The sequence below is a fragment of the Lactuca saligna genome, chromosome 5 (assembly GCF_052625555.1).
Source record: "Lactuca saligna cultivar CGN05327 chromosome 5, ASM5262555v1, whole genome shotgun sequence".
NCBI classification, from domain to species: Eukaryota; Viridiplantae; Streptophyta; class Magnoliopsida; order Asterales; family Asteraceae; genus Lactuca; species Lactuca saligna.
The window spans coordinates 11,268,989-11,292,613 of NC_136421.1; the positions used below are offsets into that span (position 1 = coordinate 11,268,989).

A 23,625-nucleotide genomic window follows, 5' to 3' on the forward strand; every position below is an offset into this window, starting at 1 on the left:
CTACCAACTGCTATCCCTTACCTCGTATAACACAACCTTATTGAGTTCACTGCTAGGACTTATCCCTCTTCCTTTCCGAATTTGACTCTACTCTTTTCATGCTGATAGGATGATACATCCTTCAACTCCCGAGCACTCTTCCGCAATCGCATAAATGTGCTGACCCTGCTCTAGCATCCCTGGGTTCGGAATCCAACACACTGACGGTACTTCCAGACATCCCCCAGGATGAACTTCCACTACATACATAACCTCTTGATCACAATCATACTGAGAATCCAAGACTCCACCCTTGCATCTCTTCTGAACTCCTCTGGTTCTTCATTATTGGAAACCCTTCCGTGATTCCAACCGACATCCAACCTGGATGTACTTCTATATCATTTGGGCAACATAATTCCCAATAACTATCCTGAAATACTTCTCATCATCCTTTCCCGCTACTGCTCACACTTCCGTGAACCAACACTCCTTCCCGGAGTTACATATCTTTCCCTTTCCTTATCCAAGGAAACCTACTTGCCAACCTCGCCACTTTAGACAAGTTCCACGGTGTACACACCCCACTCTACATTATCCCTTGTAGAGTAACCGCTACTCCGCGCATCGCACATGCCCTGAATCTACTCGGAAGGAATCTCGAGTCCATGCACCGCCTCCTACTAACATGATCAATACCTGGGGCCAGACCTACTGGTTGCCATTGCATCACAGCATACTCAATCCATCTACTCGTATAGATCTATCAACACCTACCGAGTCTTCAGCATGACTGGACCGCCTTACTAGGCCTTCAGCCAATCTGGACCACTCTCAGAACCTTTAGCACGTATGGACCGCCTTCCAGGGCCTTCAGCCTGTCTGGACCATTCTCCTAGCCTTCGGCCTGACTGGTACGCCCACAGGCCTTCAATCTCCCCGGACCGCTCAGACTATCATATATCATCACAAACTATCCTTCCTGGGACTCTCTCCTGAACATATTGTTCTAGCCCTCAAGGGGTTCCGAACTCTAACTCCATTTCGATCCCGGAATCCTTTCCATGGCCTAACCCAGGCCTAACATCAAACACTATCTACCCTGAATCCATGGTCTGCTCCTGACCCCCTACTAGTCTACCACTTACCCATACCAGCACACACTCTTGGCTGACTGAGACACCGCTGACTTCCAAACAACTAATCAACCTTAATTACTTGTCGATCCTCCTGAGAATTTTTCAATTTTCCCCCACATAGAGCACTGACTACCAACAATGGTGACCCAACCGACATCACTTAAACATTCTTACTCAACAAGTTCTCTTTTACTTGAACTGGGTCAAAATGAGCAGCCTCCACAAAATCACTTATCCTACATCGCACATCTCGAACTCTAAGGGAGCTCGACTTCTTGCTGAACACTTCTCAAATCGCAATTGCTATACCCGACAGTAAGACCATACAATCAAAATCTGACCATCAATTCCTTGGATTCTAACTGATTTCACCCCTAACTACCGACCCCTCAATAATACCATAAACCCGAAAGATCAAACGAATACAATACCATAAATTATGCAAACGAGACTAGTAGATATAATGCTCCATAACGACCATAAGATAACAAGATATCAAGAAGGAAACATACCCGCCACTGCATCCAACTCTTCCCTGACCTCTTCTGCTATAAGCTGAAAAGCACGCCCCTAAGCCCTCGGGGGCTCTGCTCCACCCTGACCTCCACCCGTAATCCTCAAAGTGGCCGGTGCTGGAGCCTGCACCGGTCCTGCAGTAAGTTGTGGACAGTTGGCCCTCATGTGACCAACCCGATGACACTGATAAAAAAATCCTCATATCCTGTACTAGGGCTGACTGACGGCAATCCCTCGCATAATGCCCCTTTCTCCCGCACTTGCGACACGCACCACCGGATCTACAAACTTTGGTGTAACCCTTCCCACACTTCCCACAAGTGCGGCTGCTCTGATCTCCCAACCTAGTATCAACGGTCTTGGACCGTTTCGGCACCGGCTGCGACTGTGTTGGGGTCTGCCTCTGCTCCCTCATCTGTAACTCAATCTCCAACTCATGCCGCCGAGCGGCCTCCTGCAACTCGGCGAGTTTCCAGGTACATTATTTATTCATTATTTTGGAGATTTTGAGAGAGACTCAGCGAGTTGATGCTTAGACTCGCCGAGTGCAGTTGCAAATTCCATCCGGGTTAATGGCCGAACTCGACGAGTCGACTAGTGGACTCGACGAGTCCGTGCTGTTTAATGAAGCCCTAATTTCCAGGGATTGAGACCTATTTAAAGGCCCTTATGGCCTTCATTTGCATCTACCAATTGATATAGAGAAACCCCAGTGTGTGTGAATGTTTTGAGGGAGAGAGGAAGCCATTTTTGATCTTTGTGTGGGTTTTTTTGCAAGAAGAAGGTGGCCAAGGCAAGAGGAAACTGAAGAGGGTGCTAATATGTGGATTTTAGAGCTCAGGGACTTCATCTTGAGGTGAATATTCGATCCTCTTTTAGTTTTGGTGTAAGTTTTGAGAGTTAGGGTTTCTAGCCCCTTTTAGAGTATGATTTGTGAAGAAAATGGTCCCTTCTTGTGTTGGGGCTTCGAATCTGGATCCAAAGAGGTCCAGGGACCTTAAATCCTTGATCTTGATTGAGTGTCATTGAGGGACATAAGTTTTGGATGGCATGTTGAGGCCATTTCATCAAATAAAGTCATAGGGTCTTTGCATGGGCATCAAGATCCAAACTTTACATGTTTATTATGATCAAGGAGGGTAGATCTATGGGTTAGAGGAACAGATCTGACATCAGGAGGTCATTTCTGTTTGAGTATGGCATGAACTCACCGAGTCCCAAGAACAGACTCGATGAGTAGGGCTAGGGTTTCCTGTAAGTCACTCAGTGAGTAACTTGTCGAGTTAGGGAAATGACTTGGTGAGTCAGAAGGGGGTAGAGGACTGGGGTTGAAGGCGGAACTCACCAAGTTCATAATTGAACTCGACGAGTTGAGTCGGGGTGGCCCCGCGATTCATGCCATGTGTAACCCGTCGAGCAGGGGAAAGGATCGACGTGTCATAAGAGGCTAGAGAGATAGTGGATGCGTGTAGACTTGTCGAGTCACCCAAGTGCACTTGATGAGTCGGGTCAAAGCTTGATCGTTGACTTTTGTTGACTTTTAGGGTTTGGTCAACAATGGGCTCTTTGTGTCAAGAGAGGGGTAAAACGGTCTTTTACCCTTCTGAGGATGCCAAGAGAGAGTTGATTCTAGTCTCAAGAGTTATATTTATGAGAATATTTACTATATGTGATCAGGCGGAGGCTAGACCATATTTCTACTAAGTCAGAGATTTACCAAGATATCCGAGGTGAGTCTTCTCACTATACTTTACCTAGAGTGGTAACAGAGTTATGTGACATAGTTATTGTATGCTATCTATGCAATGTGTGGCACTGTATTATTTCTATGTGATTTATGATGTGTGTATATCAGATTTAGGACCGAAAGGTCCATAGAGCTAGGACCAAAGGGTCCACAGAGTTAGGTTTAGAGTTTTGTGCCAGTGTATTTGTATGCTATTTATTTTATAAGATTTATTTTGATATGTGATATGCATGATTCAGAGTTATCAGAGTTAGGACCTTTGGGTCCATAGAGTTAGGGCCAGAGGGTCCATATAGAGTTGGGACTGGAAGGTCCTACTGAGACACACTGACTAGAGGATCAACATAGTTATAACCTTGAGTGGCTAATATGTGTTAGAGTGGTATTTTCAAGAACTCACTAAGCTTCGTGCTTACAGTGTTTTGTGTTATATGTTTCAGGTTTTCTCAGGATCATGAGACGACACCGACTCGATTGTACACACCAGAGGAAGCATTGGTTTTGAGGATCCTGGTTTATTAATTGATTGAACAAAAGAGTTATGTATTGTAATTTAAACAAAAAGGGAGATTTTTATGAAAATTCTTAAAGAGATAAACGATTTTACAAAAAAAAAATTGTTTTAAAAATTTCAGTGTTACAAAAGTAGTAGTGAAAGGGACTTGGTGAAGTCAAGGCAATCCTTAAGGAAAGTACAGATAGATATGGAATGTAGTACGGGCCCGTACTATTGAAATTAGAGGATCCGTACTCGAGTCAAGGAGGGCTGAGATAGAACCAGGGAACTGGTAAAGCATGTGAGACCTCTCGAGGTTATGTATGACCCTGACGATTATGTGTTTTTGTTTCAGAATGGTGGTGACACGTCACGGAGCAGGAGATTCAGGGCGTGGGTCAGGTACGGGTGCAGGTTTTGAGCCGTTTGATGACGGACTACGCATGTTCATCACATCTGAGATTATGAGAGGCATCCTTGAGGTGACCTCGGTGATTTTCGGGTCGATCAAGGAAGGGATCATCGAGCTAACGGAGGAGCGCCTCAGGGCGTTCAGGAGTGACATGGCATCTGGCCAGTCAGGGATGCGCACACTCTCCTTCAAGGATTTCAGGGGATGTGGTGCGTCAGACTTTCATGGGGTAAAGGATCCCATTATGGCCAGGAAGTGGATTGCATACATCAAGTCTGCATAGTTGATGAGCTTCTGCCCTAAGGGGTCGAAGGTCTAGTATGTTGCGGGATGTTTGAGAGACAGAGCTAGAGACTGGTGGGAGGTAGTCAGTGATTCATTGGGAGCCCCAACCATTGATGCTATGAGTTGGTTTGACTTTATGACTCGGTTTAGGGCCGAGTTTGCGCCAGCTGTGGAGATTCAACAGTTGGTTAGGGAGTTTCTTGACATGATGCAGACGACTAAGTCGGCGGCGGAGATTACCACCAAGTTCAGGGAGAGGGCCTTACTGGTGCCTCACGAAATGGGTGATGAGGAGATGAGGAAGGCCCGATAATATGATATGTTGAGAGCTGAAATCCGGAAACATGTCAGCTACTAAACATGCCTGACTTTGGAGGGTATGGTATCCAGGGCGAGAAAGAGGGAGATTGATATAGAGCACATTCGGAAGAGGAAGGCGGAGGTTGGGCAGGTGACTGGGTTTTCGGGGAAGAAACCCAAGGGATCCGACTCTAGGTCGAAAGGCCAGTAGGGCCAGAGCCACTGTGGGAAATACGACAAGACGCTTGAGGGAGTTTGTAGATTAGGGTCATCGGGTTGCTATATCTGCGACAAGCTTGGGCACTTTGGCAGGGATTGTAATGCCCCTACCTCTACCCCCACCCTTCAGACATCATACCTGATTTGCTTTCATTGCAATCAGAAGGGCCATAAAAAGGCCAACTGCCCGAGATTGACATCAGGAGCGCCAGTGGCGGTGCCAACTCCAGCAACCCTGCGGATCACGGATGGTCGATGTAACGACCCAAAATTTAAGACCAAAAATTTGTTTTAATAAATCATTACTTAAAGTAAAGTCATCATTCCAAAACGTAATATGAGTATAAGTTTTCAAAACATATGTTCATTATCAGAGTAAACATTCCCAGGCTGTCTAATCTATGGTGTGTGCCATGCGATCACCCCGAGCTCTTCCCTCCGCTACCGGAAGTACCTGAAACCAAAACTGAAAACTGTAAGCACGAAGCTTAGTGAGTTCCCCACCCTACCACATACCATGCATAACCACATACTGCACATACTGGGCCACGCCCACTATCTTGGGCCTCGCCCCCTACAACGGCCCCGCCTGGCTTCGAGCCCCGCTCGGATACAGATCTGTTTTACTTAGGCCTCGCCTGTCACAGGGCCTCGCCCGCCAACAATAATAATACATAAACATTTCACAACACATAACTAACACATACAACTGGTTCTGTCCTAAGGCCTCGCCTATTGATAGCTTCATTTTATTTACTTCTTTTTATAGTTTATTTTAGCATATTTCATTCATAATTTAGATAATTTCCATGCATATTTTCCTTTTTGTTATTTTATGACTATTTCGGGTAATCTCGAATCTTGTGAGCATAATTGCAGGTTTTCGGGTCTAGCGGAGCGGGAGTGTTCGGGACGTATAGGAGGCGATGAGATTTGGTAGACAAAAATAACGTTGGGCTTGATGGGTAGTGGAGATGATGCATAGAGTGATCTTGATGATTATTTGAAGACTTTGAGAGAAATAAACTTTAAATTTGCAAGATGCGGGGGAATATTCAAGCGTACGTAAATTATTAATCGGGCGAGTTCACGAGCTTTGGAGGACTTAGAGAGGTCAAATTGGGCTTAAAATGAAGAAAAACTTGAAGAAAATGGGCTAGGAGGTGATTGGATTCGACCAGGGCCAAGTGGGCTAAGCTATGGAGGCCCAAAATCTCAAAGATGCTACATCCAGGGACCACCTGCGCAACCCACCCGCGCAAGAGCATGCGGGTCGCGCAACCTCCTGCAGGGGCAGTTTCGGAAATTCTTCTTTTGAGCTATTTGAGGAAGGTTGGTGCCCATCTTTTGCAGACTCTTAGACATCCGATTTTTGGAGATTCTCTCTGGAGTTTTGAAGACTTTTGAAGGCCAAGAACCCTTGAAGAACATCATATTTTTACCTCTTGATTCTTGCTTAATGTTTGGTACAATTTTCTCTAACTTTGTTTCTTTGTGTTTAGCCATGCTTGGCTAAGCTAATCTTGGTTGACTTTTGGTTAATCCTTTGAACTTTTGTTGAATGTTGAAGAATCCATGAACATGTTCTTGAATCTTTATGGGAATGTTTTGTGTTTTAACATCTTATCATTACTTGTATGTTTTAGTTCATGAGTTTAAATGTGTTTGTGGTGATTAGTTGGCTAATTTCTTGATTAAGTAAAGGATCCTCAAATTAGCAAGCAACAAATGATTTTTGTGTTGTTTTTGCTTCACACAATCATAAAAACATTTCCTCCAACATGGTGGTGAAAGCATTTGACCCCTCTTGGATTTGGTGACTTTTTGGTTCTTAATGCTAGTTGACTTTCACTAATTACATGCTATTTGGAATTAGTGACTTTGACTAAGGAAATTGTTATGAGCTTCTCTAGCCATTTCAACAATTAAGAAAAGTCTAGGTAATCTCAAGCTCCTTGGATTACTATAGCCAAATTAAGGATTTAAATCAAAGTATTGCACCATTGGAATCTAATGATATGTTCATCAAAAGTCAAAGTGAGGAAACTTTAAGTCAACCTTCTCTCCCTTATTGATTTTACATCAAACTCTTATTTTTGTTGCATTTGTCTATTTAAATCATAGTTAATTCTAGTTTGTTTCAAGTGTTTCAAAACACCAACCCCCCCCCCCCCCCATTTTATATTTATTGTCATTGTACAAGTATTTTTACAAAGAGATTTTTTTTTCATAGAGTTATAAATTGAACCAATCTCCGTGGATTCGATCCCTTTACCACTATACACTATTTTAGGGTTATTATTTGTGTTGGCCTCGACAACCACTGATGAGTCATGGGACCCCGTCCACGCTCCTAATGGTAGTGAGGTACGGGCCTAGCCCACTCTCACTCCTGTAGTAGTTTGGGCCTCGCCCCTATTCTGCTACTAATGAGATATGGAAACCCATCCACACTCTGCTATTGGTGAGATACGGGACTTCGCCCACACTCACCTCCCTACCAGGCACATACATGTATCACACAGACAACAAGTATAAACTATCATATAAACAATTCCTTGGGCACCCGCCCGCTATTACTGGACCTCGTCCTGAAAATAATACTAGCATATTGTGCCTAGGGCTAACCCCCGGGTCTTCTACTCATAACTACATGGGCCGGCATTGTGGCCTTAGACCCATTTACACAAAGGGAAACTCACCTGCACTGGCTGAACTTGCTGATGATCTCACTAGTTGCTGCCCGACAACTCACAGAACTCCTGCTCCCCTTGCTCCCCGAACTACCAATATAAATGCAACACTGAGTCTATCTGACCCCCGAAAGACAACCAAGTCCACCCTGGTCGAAGGTCAAAGTCTTGGTCAAAGTCAACCTTCCAGGTCAACCCTACTCGCCGAGTCACCCTACTGACTCGCCGAGTTCATAATGTTCAGATTCCTTCCATTCGCGACTCGACTCGCCGAGTCTACCGATTTCTGAGTCCAAACCTGTCCAACTTACTGAGTCTTCACCCGACTCACTGATTCGAGTCTCAACTCGAAGGGTTTGGGGTTTCGCGACCTGACTCGCCGAGTCCAAGAACAGACTCGCCGAGTACAAGGCAATCTTCATACGACTCGACGAGTTGTTCATCCCACTCGTCGAGTTTCTCCACAACTTCATGCTACTCGCCGAGTCCCTTCAGTTCTCCTTACATGTAGAGGACTTTTGAGTCATGCATGGACTCCAAGCTGTAGATCTACCCTTCCCAAGCCTATTCCACACGTAAAGTTGCAAACTTTACGTGTAGAGAATGAGATCTAGGCAAAATATGCCATAAACTAGGGTTTAAGGCCAAGGGGCTTCAAAATCAACTCAATGGCTGATACTTTATGCTTCTCCAGACCATAACACACTTCGATTTGAAGTAGCAACTCCAGATCCGGCTTCTAACCCATAAGGGTGGCTAATCATGGCTTAAAAAGCCCAAGACTCACAACCGAAATTAGATCTAAGGGAAGGAAATGACTTAATACCTTCAATACTTCAGAAAGGTTCCACAAACTCCAGATTTGAAGCAAATCCTTGAAGCTTCACTGATTCCCTTCCTTCTTCTTCCTTCAAATCACCCCAAAAATGGCTTGGAAGCTTGAATGCACAATAATGGAGGCTTAGGCTTCGCTTTCTGAACAAGGGGGGATCTAAAGAACCCTAATGGAGAGAATAAGGAGCTTAAATAGTGCCCAAAGTCCCGGATTTAGGGTTTTCCTCGCACAGACCAGACTCGTCGAGTCCACTTGGCCGACTCGCCGAGTTGGTCACTTACACCTTGACCCGGATCCCGCTCGGACTCCCTGAGTCCCTCCTTGGACTCGCCGAGTCGACCCTTAAAATTAGGGCTTTTCTTTCCCTTCCTGGCCTTTAAAACTTTGGGTGTTACAACTCTCCCCCACTTAAACTAAACTTCGTCATCGAAGTTTACTATACTCTACTACCGGCGATCTGCCTCAAATGCCCCACCATCCATTCTAACACCAGCTGCCTAACTTTTCTGGCCTTCCGTTTAGTCATTCGGACTAACGCCAATCCTTACCGATAATAATCTCGGGTGCGTCCAGATCCTGAACATCCTGGAAACATAACTTACTCAACCGACAATCTTTCTGGTATTCTCCGAGTACTGCAACATAGGGGTTCACCCCTTCTTTCCTTGCGCGATTTCCTTGCCTTCCCAAGGCAACGCTCCATAACCATTTATCTCCTCTGCCACCGTGAAGACCCTGTCTTCACCCAATCTATTACTCCCGCCACCTATACTTCTCAATCTATCCTACCAGGCTGGCACTACAATATTCTGGGATCCTCGACCCCCTATCTAGACACTAAGATCCTTACCAGGTCCCACCTGCAATGCTAAAACTCACGGGCCTCACCCACGGTTCTCACCCAACCATACTACTGAGCAACCCTACTCCCAGGTCTCACCTATACTGCTATCCTCATATGGGCCTCACCCACGGGTTTCATCCGACTATATCCTAGAGCGGCCTCTTCCAAGGTCTCATCTCTCAATGGCTATACAGGCAATTCCATACCATTCACATCCATTCCCCATTCCCGATCCCTATCTGAATGCTAGGAGATAAGGGCCTCGCCCCGACTCCGCCAACGAAGCTACTACAAAATGCTACGGCTACCCCGTAGTCTGACAACACTTCCACTACTGATTGCTAGTGAATGCTACGGCCGCCCCGTAGTCTTACATCACTTTCCACCACTGACTGCTAACACGAAAACATCTCCTGCTATTTGACCTCTAGATCTCCATTCCGACTCACACGAGTCCTACATGCGGCCCTTTAACCTGAATCCGAACCACATACCCATCATTACCCTTTACACGCACGCACTGATGGGAAGTTCTCAAACTCCCAACCCCGAATTACTTAATCCGTCAAACGCTGAACTACCTCCTTTCCTTCTTAGAAATCATATACCCGATCTGGATTTGCGTGCCCTTACCCTTATACACTCGGAGGATTCTCCCCCACTTTGATCCTGCTTACACCTCGATGCTCGGTGAAGAGAAATCCCAATCCTGGGTACCATAATCAGTCCGCTGAGGAATCCCAAGCTTACCATAGCTAAGGGTCTAACCTGACCATTCTAAAACTTATACGGCTCCGAACTAGCGAGACATACCGAGTCTCTCCAAGGCATGCTACAAATACTGCACTCTAAGTAACCTTCTTCAATACAACCCATCCCTTAATTACTAACCAATATCCAAGGTATGCAGATGGCATATAAGTTGATCATAATCAATCCGCTCGAAAATACAACACTCATACAGATAATGATGCAGAACCATAACAATATAATCATGCACAAAATAAAAGAACTGAAGACGGAAGTCGCATACCTGCAATGTCCGGCGCTGCTCGCGTCTCCAAAGTAGCCATCTGAAAAGCCCTGCCTCCAACCGCAGGCGCCTCCGCACGGCCCTGACGGTCGTCTGTGATCCTCAAAGTTGCAGGGGCAGGTGCCATCACCCGTCCTGCTGAAAGCAAACTGGGGCACTGGGCCTTCTTGTGGCCCCGCTGATTGCAGTGAAAACATATCAAGTCTGATCCCTGAGTGATGGTAACAGTACAATCTCTGCTAAAATGACCAGTCCGACCACACCTGAAACAGCCGGACTCACCACCACTACCACTCCTGCACGCGCCCCGTGCGTCCTGCCACACCTTCCGCATCGACTGCGGTCCTGATGATCCCTCGATCTCAACTCCGATCCCTTGGGCCTTTTTCCCGAGCTTGCGGCTACCTGAACCTCATCCAGCTTCCTCTTCCGGATCTGCTCCAAATCAATTTCCCTCTCCCTGGCCCGAGAAATCATATCTTCCAGCGTCTTACAACCAGACCTGCTCACGAACTCCCTGATGTAATCCCTCAACATCTCGTGATATCGTGCCTTCTTCATCTCCTCATCCGCGATGTACTGCGGAACAAGAAGGGCTCTCTCCCTGAACTTGGCGGTGATCTCCACCACAGTCTCAGTAGTCTGCGTCAAATCCTGAAACTCCCGGGCCAACTGCTGCACCTCAATAATCGACGAAAACTCCGGTCTGAACCTAGCTGAGAAATCACTCCAAGTCATCGCGTCTAACGCGGCGTCATCACCCAAAGCATGACCAATCTCTTCCCACCAATCCCTCGCTCTGTCCTTCAGAAGACAGGAAGCGAGTCTGACCTTGTCCTCCTCAGGACAGTGGCTCGTACGGAATGCATTGGCAACATCAGCTAACCATCTGCTGCTAGCGATGGGGTCCCTAGCCCCATGATAATCTGGTGCCCCTCAAGCCCTGAACTCCTGAAATGTCAAGGTACGCGCTCCCAGCAAGGCCATCATCTCAGTACGGAAGGCTCCCAGCCTCTCATCCAAAATCTCCAATATACCCTCCTTGACCGTGCCAAAGATCACAGGAGTCTGAGCTAGAATACTGCGCGTCACCTCGGCTGATATCAACTCTCTCATCCGCTCCTCGAGCTGCTCGGCCCCTAAACCCGATCCCAATCCCTCTCCAGCGCCTGATCCGCCTGCTGGTCCCTCTTGCAATGTCACCGTACTGAAATATATAACATAACCATTATCAGAATACTCCTCACTGCTGCGAGACCAAACACACCCACTACCAGGTTCCCGGTCTTGTCTCGGCCTTTCCCGAATCAAGTACGGATCCTCTACTTTCAGTAGTACGGGCCCATACTACCTTCCACATCTATCTGTACTTTCCTCAGGAACTGCTTTGACTCCACCAGGTCCCTTCTCTACTTCTAGTGCTCCCAGCACTACCTCATCCTAGGCTTACCCTAGGGAAACCTCTAACTCCACTCAAACCAGTCCTCAGCTGCTGAAGGCCTCCTTGTATTGCCAATTAGCCATCACCTGGATACCATCACATGTGACGAGGCTCAGATAATCCTTCAAGTAAAAGACTCGTTCCTACAACGGTTGGACTCAAACAAGAGCTGCGCAATAGGACCAAATCCAACACTCTGAGATTATTCAACCCTGATCACATGTGACGTGACGTATCCACCTAATGGCTAACTCCCATCACTTAGAATCCCACTATGCAGAAAGCAAGCAGCATTCAGAAAAAGGGAAAATCTAACCATCACATACTCAAGCAATCATATCTACATAGCAAGAATCTGAACTAGAATGCAACACAACTCATAAACTCAGGCATAACCTAATCAGGCTATCCTACTACTGACTGTTCAACACTATCATGCAGATCAAAAGCACATATAACAGGCACATAAGGCATCCTCCCTAGATCCTTAGTCCTAATCTAGCATACTGTTCTATTAACTGATAATCAAATCATAGACTTGTATGGGTATTTTGGGGTACTTACTTGAGCTCGGTTGATTGCATGCACCACACCTCTTTTCTCTTTTCAAAGTTTTTATCTTTCTGAATTCTTTTTGCTTTTCTAAAACTGTTTTCTTTATCAAAACTACCTTTTTACAAAGCTATCTTTTCATTTTGAAAACTTCTTTACCAATTCCTCAGTTTGAGTTCAGACACCCCCGAGAGCATGTCCGAATCCCTCAAACCAAGGCTCTGATACCAACTTGTAATGACCCAAAATTTAAGACCAAAAATTTATTTTAATAAATCATTACTTAAAGTAAAGTCATCATTCCAAAACATAATATGAGTATAAGTTTTCAAAACACATGTTCATTATCAGAGTAAACATTCCCAGACTGTCTAATCTATGGTGTGTGCCATGCGATCACCCCGAGCTCTTCCCTCCGCTACCGGAAGTACCTGAAACCAAAACTGAAAATTGTAAGCACAAAGCTTAGTGAGTTTCCTCGCACAGACCAGACTCGCCGAGTCCACTTGGCCGACTCGCCGAGTTGGTCACTTACACCTTGACCCGGATCCCGCTCGGACTCGCTGAGTCCCTCCTTGGACTCGCCGAGTCGACCCTTAAAATTAGGGCTTTTCTTTCCCTTCCTGGCCTTTAAAACTTTGGGTGTTACAGTCGACAGGGCAAGACATATGCTCCACTGGTGAGGAGTCGAGCCTTCCAACTGACCGCCAAAGAGGAGTGTGTCGCACCGGATGTGGTGACGGGTATGTTTTCTTCACCCTAATTATTATTGTATTTCGGTTATGTTATTTATGTTCTATGTTTTATGTGTTTTGTTTAGGATCGTTCCCTGTGAACGGTATCCCAGTTCAGGTGATATTCGATTTGGGGGCTACCCAATCATTTGTCTCTCTTTCAATTAGCAAGAGGTTTTCTGAGTCTTCAGGCATGTTGGATTGTCCTTTAGAGGTCAAGATTGTTGGAGACCGATCTATCCGGGCATCAAAGGTTTTCAGACATTGCATCTTGAGGTTGTACGACGAGCGATACCTCGTGGATTTGGTTCCCATTCCGTTGCGTGGGAACAAGGTCATCATCGGCATGGATTAGTTGAGCCCTAATGGGGCGGTGATCGACTGTGTGTAACAGTTGGTACGTATCAAGACCCCAAGTGAGAGAGAGCTGGTGATTCACGGAGATAGACCGCAGCGTGGATCAACTTTGTGTTCGGCAGCGAGGGTTAGGCGTTACCTCAAGCAATGATGCGCATGATATGTCACCTACGTTATGGATACCCGGGAGGCAGGTAAGGCGATCGTGAGTGATGTTCCAGTAGTGCGAGAATACCCAGATGTATTTCCAGAGGAGTTTCCCGGGATACCTCCGGAGAGATAGGTGAACTTCAGGATCGACATGGTCCCTAGTGCGGTTCCGATAACCAAGGCACCATATCGGCTGGCTCTTCCCGAGATACAGGAGTTGTCTACACAACTACATGAGATGTTAGATAAAGGAATCATTAGGCTGAGCATTTCGCCTTGGGGAGCCCCTATCATGTTTGTGAAGAAGAAGGAAGGGTTGTATTAGATGTGTATAAACTACCGGAAGCTGAACAAGGTAACGGTGAAGAAACGTTACCCACTCCCAAGGATTGATGATCTCTTTGACCAGCTACAAAGGGCATCTTGGTTTTCCAAGATAGATTTGCATTTAGGCTACCACTAGATGCGAGTCAGAGATGAGGATGTACAAAAGACTGCTTTCCGGACTCGCTATGGCCATTCCGAGTTCATGGTGATGCCCTTTGGGCTCACCAATGCTCCTACCGCATTCATGGACCTCATGAACCGCGTATGCAGACCTATAGCAGGGCATCGCACATATGATTTTCCACACATGAGATTCTTAGGATTTGTACTCTGACATTATTTTCCTATGATATGTTTTGAGATGGTTGACTCATGGTTTTCATGATATGAGATAATATTGATGGCATTTTCAGTAATCTGTTTTATGAATCTTTAAATTGAAAAATGAATTCTTTTGGTTTTGAAAATTGAGATGTTACAAATAACTTGGTTATAACCATTTTTGCTAGATTATCCATACTGTATCCATAAAACCCTAGTTTTTGTGGTTTTGAGTTGATGACCTTTTTACGAGGACATCAAGCATGTTTATGCTTGTTTTTCATAGTCTTTGTATTTTAAACTAACTTTTGCACATAGAAGTTCATAAAGCTTGATAATAACATCATTTCATGTGTTTAGCACTTTTATGCAACTTATAAGCAATTTTTTATAACAACTTGTATATTATACTTGTTTACTTGTATTTTTCTTGTATTCTACCCTAAAAACATAAAAATCTCGAAAACATGGGGGTATGAACTCACCTTTGGATGGTTTGCTTGATGAAAGAAAGGTTGGTGATGGAAAGGTTCAAGTCAAGAACACTTTGAAGATTCTATGTATAGTAATACATGAAATGTGTGTAAATAGATTGAAACTTGTATAAAAGTTTGTAGAATCACTAGTAGATGAAGAAAGGACTCACCAAAACTTGAAGAACACTTGGAAGGAATTAGGGTTTGAAGATTGAAGCTTGTTCTTGAAGAGAGAATACAAAAATGATGAAGAAGGTGAGAGAGCTTATGCTCTCGGCCGCAACTTTTAGGAGAGAGGGAAAGAAGGGTGGGGGTGGGTAGGGTGGTGAAAGGGGACATATATAGGACTTGAGGGTGGACTAGCTTAGGGTTGTAGTTGGCTTCATTTAAGGGTGTGCACTTATGTTTACAAGCTTTTTTTATAAAAGCAAAAAGTCAAACTTTTATAAAAACCTAGTGTTTTTATAAAATAGTGTAGTGTTTATAAAGAAAATAAGGTTTAAGAGGTGTATAAAATGTTTAATTTGAATTATAAATATCTAAATTATTATGACAAATATTGTTATCATATAAAAATACGTTACATGAATATTAATTTCCAAGTTTGTTCCGTTAAGATTTGGTGTTTAAACGAGTATAGACTTTATCCTATTTGGAGACGAGTTCACCAAAACGCAGTGTTTGTAGCCTTTGCTATGTTTTTGCCCCATAGTGATAGGTTTATGAACCCCACTACATTGTGTTTCGAGTGTTATTTATTCTCAAATAATATATAGTTGTATTAACGAGTTGTTACGTTACTAACCATAACTAGGGTTTATATTTGATAGTTGACAATCTCGAGTGATGCTTTGTATTATAATTGTAAGTTGTATATTAGGAATATGAGGAAACATAACACTTATCCTAAAGCCCTAATACATGTCAAGTTGACTTTGTTGACTTTTGTTGACTTTGGTTGACCCAAAATGGATAGTTATCACAGAATTTCTATATCGCATCTGGTTACATATAGCTATGCATTCATTAAGGATCTTCCAGTAGTTGGGTAGTGTTCTTTATGAGGCTTGGTATGTTGTAGTGAGTTGTTGGACAGGTAGACTAGGGCGGATAGTTGCATGTGCTTATGTGTTTTCTTGATTGCTTGCTTGTTTCACATGTCAACATATTGTGGTGGGGTAGGTTGAGCCAATCCTACTTTGTGCTGAAGACCAACAAACTCGGGGGCAATACAGTCTTCGCGTTGTGGGCCTGGGGGCAATCCATTCTTCATACTATAGGCCCAGGGGCAATATAGTCTTCGTCATGTGGGCCCGAGGGCAATCCAATCTTCGTGCTGTGGGCCCGATGGAAATCTAATTTTCATGCTATGGGCCCGAGGGCAATTCAGTTTTCGTGATGTAGGCCCGAGGGCAATCCGTTCTTCATGTTGTGTGCCCGAGGGAAATCCAGTCCTTGTGTTGTTTGCCGGTGTGCATGCATTGTATGTATATCATGGCATGTGGTATTTTGGGAGAACTTATTAGGCTTTGGCTTACAGTTTTTGATTAAATGTTTTTCACGTACTAGTGGTGATCGTGGGAAGACGAATGTAAAACAGTAAACATTCAGCAGCAGCCATATCCATGAAGATTTCGTGTTTAATATATTACTTTGATTTTAGACAAATGTATCTTGGAATAAATGATTTTTCTTAAATGAAATCTTATAAATATAACGTTTTACATTAATTAGAAATAAAAAACTTTGTTGTGAAAATGGGAAGTTAATTTTTATCAACCCATTCAACCTTTTTCTCAACTGGAAATCAACACATTTAGAAAAACAAATCATTTATCTTATCTTAAAAAAGGATAATAAAGTGGCTACTGATCAAGATTGTAACACATCAAGGGTAGTGTTCAAGCTGGACAAAGGAGAAAATAACCAAAAAAAAAGTCCCAATACCATTAAGTAGACGTGTTTTTCGCCAATTCTCCTTTAAAAAGAAAAATAATAAGTTATTTATGCAAAGCTGACAAACAAAAAGTAAATTACTGTCAGATCAAAGAAAATATGTTTTGGCTATATACACTTCTAATTTTCAAGTTAAATGGTTAATGTTTTCCCCCTTTTTAGGTGAGTTCTCGGTGTATATATCATTTGTTTGGTCAATGATCGTTTTTTACAAGAATTCGTCTAAAATATATATGTTTGGTGAATATTTCTTTTAAAAGAAAGTATCTTAAAATCAGAACTAATTCGTGTATATTATATCAAAATTTTGAACCTTATTAAAACACTATTACTCGTTAATCTATATATTTTATCCGAAAAAAAGACTTCAACTCTTAACCTTTTAACAAAAAATCATTTATCTTTTAACTAGGTTAACCACTCGACAACTATCTTTTTAGTAAATCACTTCTTTAAACTTAACACATCTTTTAAACTGGTTTTGATTTCTAAAAACATAAATATTCACCAAACATTAGTTTTTAATTTTTTCTAATACTCTTTCCTAAAAAGTCGAGTCGACTTAAAAGTCTCCCAAAAAATCATAATCAACTTACTGATTACTTTAAAACTACATGCATGCTAAAAACAATGACCATAAATGGTTGGCAATTAAGACAGAAGATTCTAAAAGCCATGGACAAAATGTTTCTCACTTTCAAGAAAGTTAAAAGATAGATAGATCACTATGGAAAAAGAACTAGATAAGATAAGATAGACACAAATGAAATTTGTACATTTCATATTTCATATATAGCTAGCCTTAAAAATGATCAAATTGTGTGCTTTTATATATGATGTTTCGTGATTGAACCATAATCGTTTTCTACGAGTTACCAATATTTATGAATCCAAAAAGAAACATTTTGAATTGCACCCACGTGATATCTAAATCCATTGGCATACATCAAATTATTTCACAAAATTAAATATTCACATTCAAGAAACAAACAAAAAGTTGAAGTAAAATGGGATCTTGGAGACAAACAAAAAGTTGAAGTAAAATGGGATCATGGAGATTTATTAAGATTCACGATCAACAATGATCATCCCATTGTGTCCAATTGGTTTCACTACCCCTACGAGGGATAGAATTGACCCTTGAGTAGGTGTCCACTTTGAAATTAGCCCCACACATCACCCCTTCACTATCAACCCTTGGCATTGCCTTAATCTTGTTCATTGGATGCTCAAAACTCATCAAACCACCCTCACTATGGAACATACACCCTGTAAATTCATCCCAAAAACATGTCAAATCTTGATGTGGATTCAATAAATCTTTACAAAAATGAAATCTTGAAAATGGGTTATGTATACCTTTCGGGAAAGGTGCAAATGACTTGGCACAACCTGCTTTTATGACCTCTAAATCATCGGAAATGACGACTGATCCATCTGCAGCTATTCCCCAGTACAACTTTACTCCTCCATCTGAACCCTGTAATTATATATTTTTTTCATTTAGGCATTTTCACGAACAGTTGGCAGATGAAACAACAAAGTAAAAAGACGGAGTCTTGTGAATCATGAATATGGAAGTTTACCAGTGCAGTGAAAACAGTTCCGGATTTACTATCGTAGACGACAAATGCGAAACTTCCTTCAAGATCTTTGATGACCTGATCGGCGGGGTAAGGACCACGGTCTCGTAGCGTCCGATAAGCTTCGATCACGAACATGGCTTCGTTGGTGTTCTTTGACAGTCCGTATTGTTTGATTTGGGAGCAGAGATTGTTCAAACTCCCCATGAACAAACAGTATATGTCATCGAAGGCAGTGAACAACCTTTGATGAACGGAGTAAGGACGATCGGGTTTTACATAAGCAAGAGCAGCAGCGTCGCCGAAGGTCATGGAGAAGGTGTTTGTAGGATGAACTGAAAGGAATTCTTCAAGGGTTTCTTCCGGGAGTTTTGGTTGCTTGGTGCAATGGTGTGCCGCCGGGCTGTTTAGTTCTTCCGGTGGGTGTGCAAACGCCTTATGGAAGATGGCCAACATTTTCTTGTTTTCGAAGTTGTAAATTCAAGGGAAAAGGATGAAAGAATGTGGATCCATTGAAGGGTGTTTGCAGGGTCTATAAATAGGTCAGGTGTGGACCCGACTTGGGATGGACAAACAGTGGTGGTTTTTGGGTGGCGCGTGGCGGCGTGGAATTACGTGGTGATGCATCAGGTCGATAACGATAACGATCGCGGATAAGCTTCTCGTACTTCGGTGTAACTTACAATTTACAAATATTAAAATGACGATTGTGATATCTTTTTTTATTTTTTTTAGAAATATTTTATCAGTTATTTAAATGCCATCAGCAATTTTTTATATTATATGATCTATTTCAAGTATATGATCTAAAAAATTTAATTTTAGTGATTTCAATATCTAATAGTAGTAATATCAATTTTATATTTGTTCCATTCATAAACCTATGAATTAACACTTTTTGCTATGCTCCTACTTCAAGAGGTAACCTTACTTAATTTAATAATGATTAAATAAAAAAAGAAAATTGAATAATTAGACATTTTAAGAAAAAATTTAAACTACCAAACTGAAATTGGTATCATACTTACCTATTATATAGTGGCATTTTCTTTAGGCTGGTGTTAATGATTTTAACGTTGTTTCTAAAATAGATTAAAAAGGAGAAATTAAATTATCTCCTCTCCTTTATTTTTACAATTATTCTTATCTTTTAAAATTATGATAAATCATCATTTAATTTAATTTTATTTGATATATTCTTAATATAACCTTAATGAGTTGGTTAAAAAATAATATAAAATAATGATATTTATCATAATTTTATTGGGTAGAAACATTTATCAACATAAAAAATAAAAATAATTTAATTTCTCATTAAAAAACAAACAGACTAAAAGTAGATATTATCTTCCAAATAAGGCAATAAGTATTTATTTTCATTCATTATAAGATTTTTTTTATTATAATGTTTTATATTTACAGAAAATCAGTATTTCGAGAAAAAAAATAAAGTGGAGCGAATGGATTTGGAGCATACCAGATAAGGTCGTGTGTGACATCTTATCTACTGTCAAAAATTTTGACTACAGGCACAACGCCGTAGGTATTCCAACCTGTGGGCTGTCGCCACGTCGGATTGTCACATGATGTTTTCTTCGTATCGACCTCCCTGGCGGCTGAAGCTCAATAAGGACCGGATATGAGGCCCAATATCGTATAAGCTGGGGAATCAAAACCCAATCTGGCTAATAAGGCCTTAAAGCTAAACAAAATAATGGGTCAATTAATCTGAAGCCCATTAATCGAAAAAATTAGAGCTACGATTAATTGCACATATACAAAAGAATAACGAATCAACAATTTTATGCATATTAGAATTTATAATTATGGACTGTGGATAATAAATTGGTTGAAGATAGCACAAGGATGTTTAACATCCTGTCTCAAATATAAGGTGAAAAGGCATTTTTAAGTTTACTATCAAATGACCAATTATTTAGCACTACAAGAGCCCAATAACACTACCAACTATTTAGCTTTAATAAAACCTAGCCCATTTTTTTTAAACAGTTGAATTATATATGTTAACACGTAAAGGGTTAGCAAAAGCTAATAAAATAGAATGGATTTTGAAGTTCCATATAACTCACCACATCATCAAATAATCACTCCAAAGATGTAAGTTTTGTACAATCGATAAGCAAATTGTGTCAATCCAATTTACCACCTCGGACACATATACAAAACCCGGAACAATTAAATTTAAATCACAATAATTATATATACTATTAATCGTCAAGGAATAATAAATTTTTTTTCTCTTTCCTGTTATGCCACCTATTTATTTATATATATATATATATATATATATATATATATATATATATATATATATATATATATATATATTTTCAGCCACAATATTACTTCCCTTTTCCCATTCTTCTCTTCCATTCTTATCCGCTTTTCACCGCCTATGTTGCCCAATTAATTGCATTTGCTTCCACTGCCTTCATCTACTGCTTTCATCTATAGTTCTACACCACACATGCGACCGTTCATTTGAAGAGTTGTCGTCTCTCTCATTGTTATCTGTTTGTCGCTCCTAACATTCTTCCGATAACCACCCGCCTAAACCACCCGCTAACACAGTCGACGCCACACCCCACCACCTTCAACCTAATGAATCGTCTCCTCCACCCGGTTGTTTCCTGGGCAAAGCAGATGTTGCCACTGAAATTTCTACTTCCCTTTTCTCGCACAAACCGCCAACCCATTTCTATTTCACCCTTCTTCTTCTCGCAAACCACATCTTCTCTCAACAATGGCTTTATGGAGTCGTCGTTTGCAAAGATTTATACTCAACAACAACATTTGAGAAACTGGAGTACAGAAGGCAGCCCCGGTGTTGTTCGACGATTGCAATTGATGCTCCTTCTTCTCTCTCTGATGGCCTTGGCTCTGGGATCAGATGGGGTTCCGCCAAATTACAAGGTGCACGCGAGGAGATGGAAGACGACACTGTTATAGTCGGCTCATTGCCTCATAACGACTTTAAGGGTTTCTTTTTTGCTGCCATTTTCGATGGTCACGTGGATTTCTCTTCTGTTAAGTTCCTTAGGTTTGTTAAGCACGTTAGGTGTTTGTGTTTATGTCTCAGTAAGTTTTATCTTTCCTAATATTCAAGTTTAGCTTCCATCAGGTATTCAATAGGAGGATTTCACCAACAATATAATCTATTCTCAGCTTGAAGGTACAATTTTCGGTTCTGAATCGATTGTTTTAATTGGTGGGTGTGGGTTTTCCATTCCAACCATCGATTCCAATTTGTTACAATCGTCGCTTCCATTTTTGTTCAATTTTATATACCCGTCATCGTTGTCAATTTGTCGATATAACCCTCACTGATGTTAACGAAAATTTCTCTACTCTCCGATACCATCCGATTAGAATCTGATGTCTGCGAATTGAAGTCGATGTTCATTTAGGGGTCACCGCATCTTCTTCCAACAATCCACGTAACCCTAAAACGCCATTGAACCTATCTTCTACATCTGCACGATCCTTCCTCTTCGTTGTACATATGTCTTCACCACTGCCATCTTCTTCTCCTTCACTACCTGGCTTATGAACTTCAAACTCATACGATTCCCTTTCGATCTCGATGAATTGCCATATCACCGTTCCGATTCGCTTCTCTGTTTCATCATCGTCGCTTCTTTACGAGTCAAAACCAAAAATACAGATTCCACCTCCGTCAATACGTGACCAGAGAGATCTTGGTACAAACTGGGGTTGCATAATCTGATTTTCTCCAAACTTGTAAGTACAATGAATAATTACAGAGATCAATTTCATCCAGATATTGTATTAGTAATCTATTGTGGCCTCTTTTCCTGATAATCGGCATCATTGCTCCTGTTTTTGACAGGATTAGAGCTCGAACCTTCATCTAATTGCTTTTGTTTTTGCTAAAATTTTCCTGCTCAACACTATTTATGTAAGTTAAATGTTGTTGATTAGGATTAGCTCGCCTAGGGTATTGTTTGATAATTATAAGATCACATTATTGTTTTCGATATATAATGGACCAAGTTGAACTCTGAATTAATCCAAAATTTGTATGTTTGGGGAAACTTATGCAGTTATGATGTATAATCCGGTCATCCAATCATAGAGCAAGAACACATATGACCTACCCATTATTGTGACAACAATCTCATTGTTTGGCAGATTCATGAAAGGTCTTTGATACTTGATTTCATCCCCTGTTTCTCTGAAGGTAAAAGAGTTATATATATATATATATATATATATATATATATATATATATATATTAATTATGACTTGCATTCTTCATTTAGTATTTTGAAAGATCATTTAATGTAGTTGAAATAACTGAGTTTTGGTTGTTCTCTAAGAGGTCTAGTTCCATGAAGATGACAATTATTAAATGTAAGAAAAAGACTCTTTGTGAACTTTATCAGGTTTGTACATGTTACTTCTCTTGTGTTAAATAACATCAACTTCATTATGTTTTTATTACTATATATATATATATATATATATATATATATATATATATATATATATATATATATATATATATATATATGTTCTGGAATGTTAGACTACATTTTTTGTTGCTTTTCAATGTTACCAGCAATATTTTTGGCTTTAAAACACAACCTTTTTTCTGATGCTTTCAACTGTAAACTAAAGTCTTCTTTCCGACTATTTTGGATTGAAAGGAACATATTGTAGTGTCATGCTTTCCATAAAATTAGCATCTTAATAAAAACATCCTCTACTGTTTTGGAGTAAGGTCATATAGGTTAACCACATATGTGTCCTCAAAGACTTTTCAAGATTTCTCTCTAGGTAGATAAAATTTATGTGTTCAAAGACTTTTCAATATTTCTCTATAAGTAGATAAAATTTATGTGTTTTACATTAAAAAAACAATATACCACAGAGATCAAAAGATATAATTCCTGTTGACATATTCCATTGATTGTATAGGTGGTAAAATAGACGTTTGGGAAATTCGTGTTGCCAACATACTATTTTAGTCAAATTTCACATAACAAGTTATCCGATTAATTTGATATCTATTGAAAAATGTCTACATAACTTGCTTCCTGTAATAAGTAGGGTTCTTTAAATTCCTTTGGCTGAATTTCTTTGTTTTCCGGTAGGGTTAGAACAAATATTGGAGCTTTCATATTTACAATTATCATGATTTGTTGCCCTTCGGCTTGGGAAATCAAATGGACAAATTTGCCCCTGT

General features: G+C 41.2%; 1 protein-coding gene across 1 annotated transcript; it reads right to left on the bottom strand.

Annotated features, from left to right (window-relative positions):
- Positions 1-17,736: 17,736 nt before the first annotated feature.
- On the bottom strand, positions 17,737-18,913 carry LOC144997537 (stem-specific protein TSJT1-like). Its single transcript, XM_078957435.1, has 3 exons — positions 18,399-18,913; positions 18,172-18,292; positions 17,737-18,081 (listed from the first exon to the last, which is right to left on the bottom strand). The coding sequence occupies exons 1-3, from the start codon at positions 18,849-18,851 to the stop codon at positions 17,888-17,890; spliced, it is 768 nt and encodes a 255-aa protein (XP_078813561.1). The 5' UTR covers positions 18,852-18,913; the 3' UTR covers positions 17,737-17,887.
- Between the last annotated feature and the right edge of the window lie 4,712 nt (positions 18,914-23,625).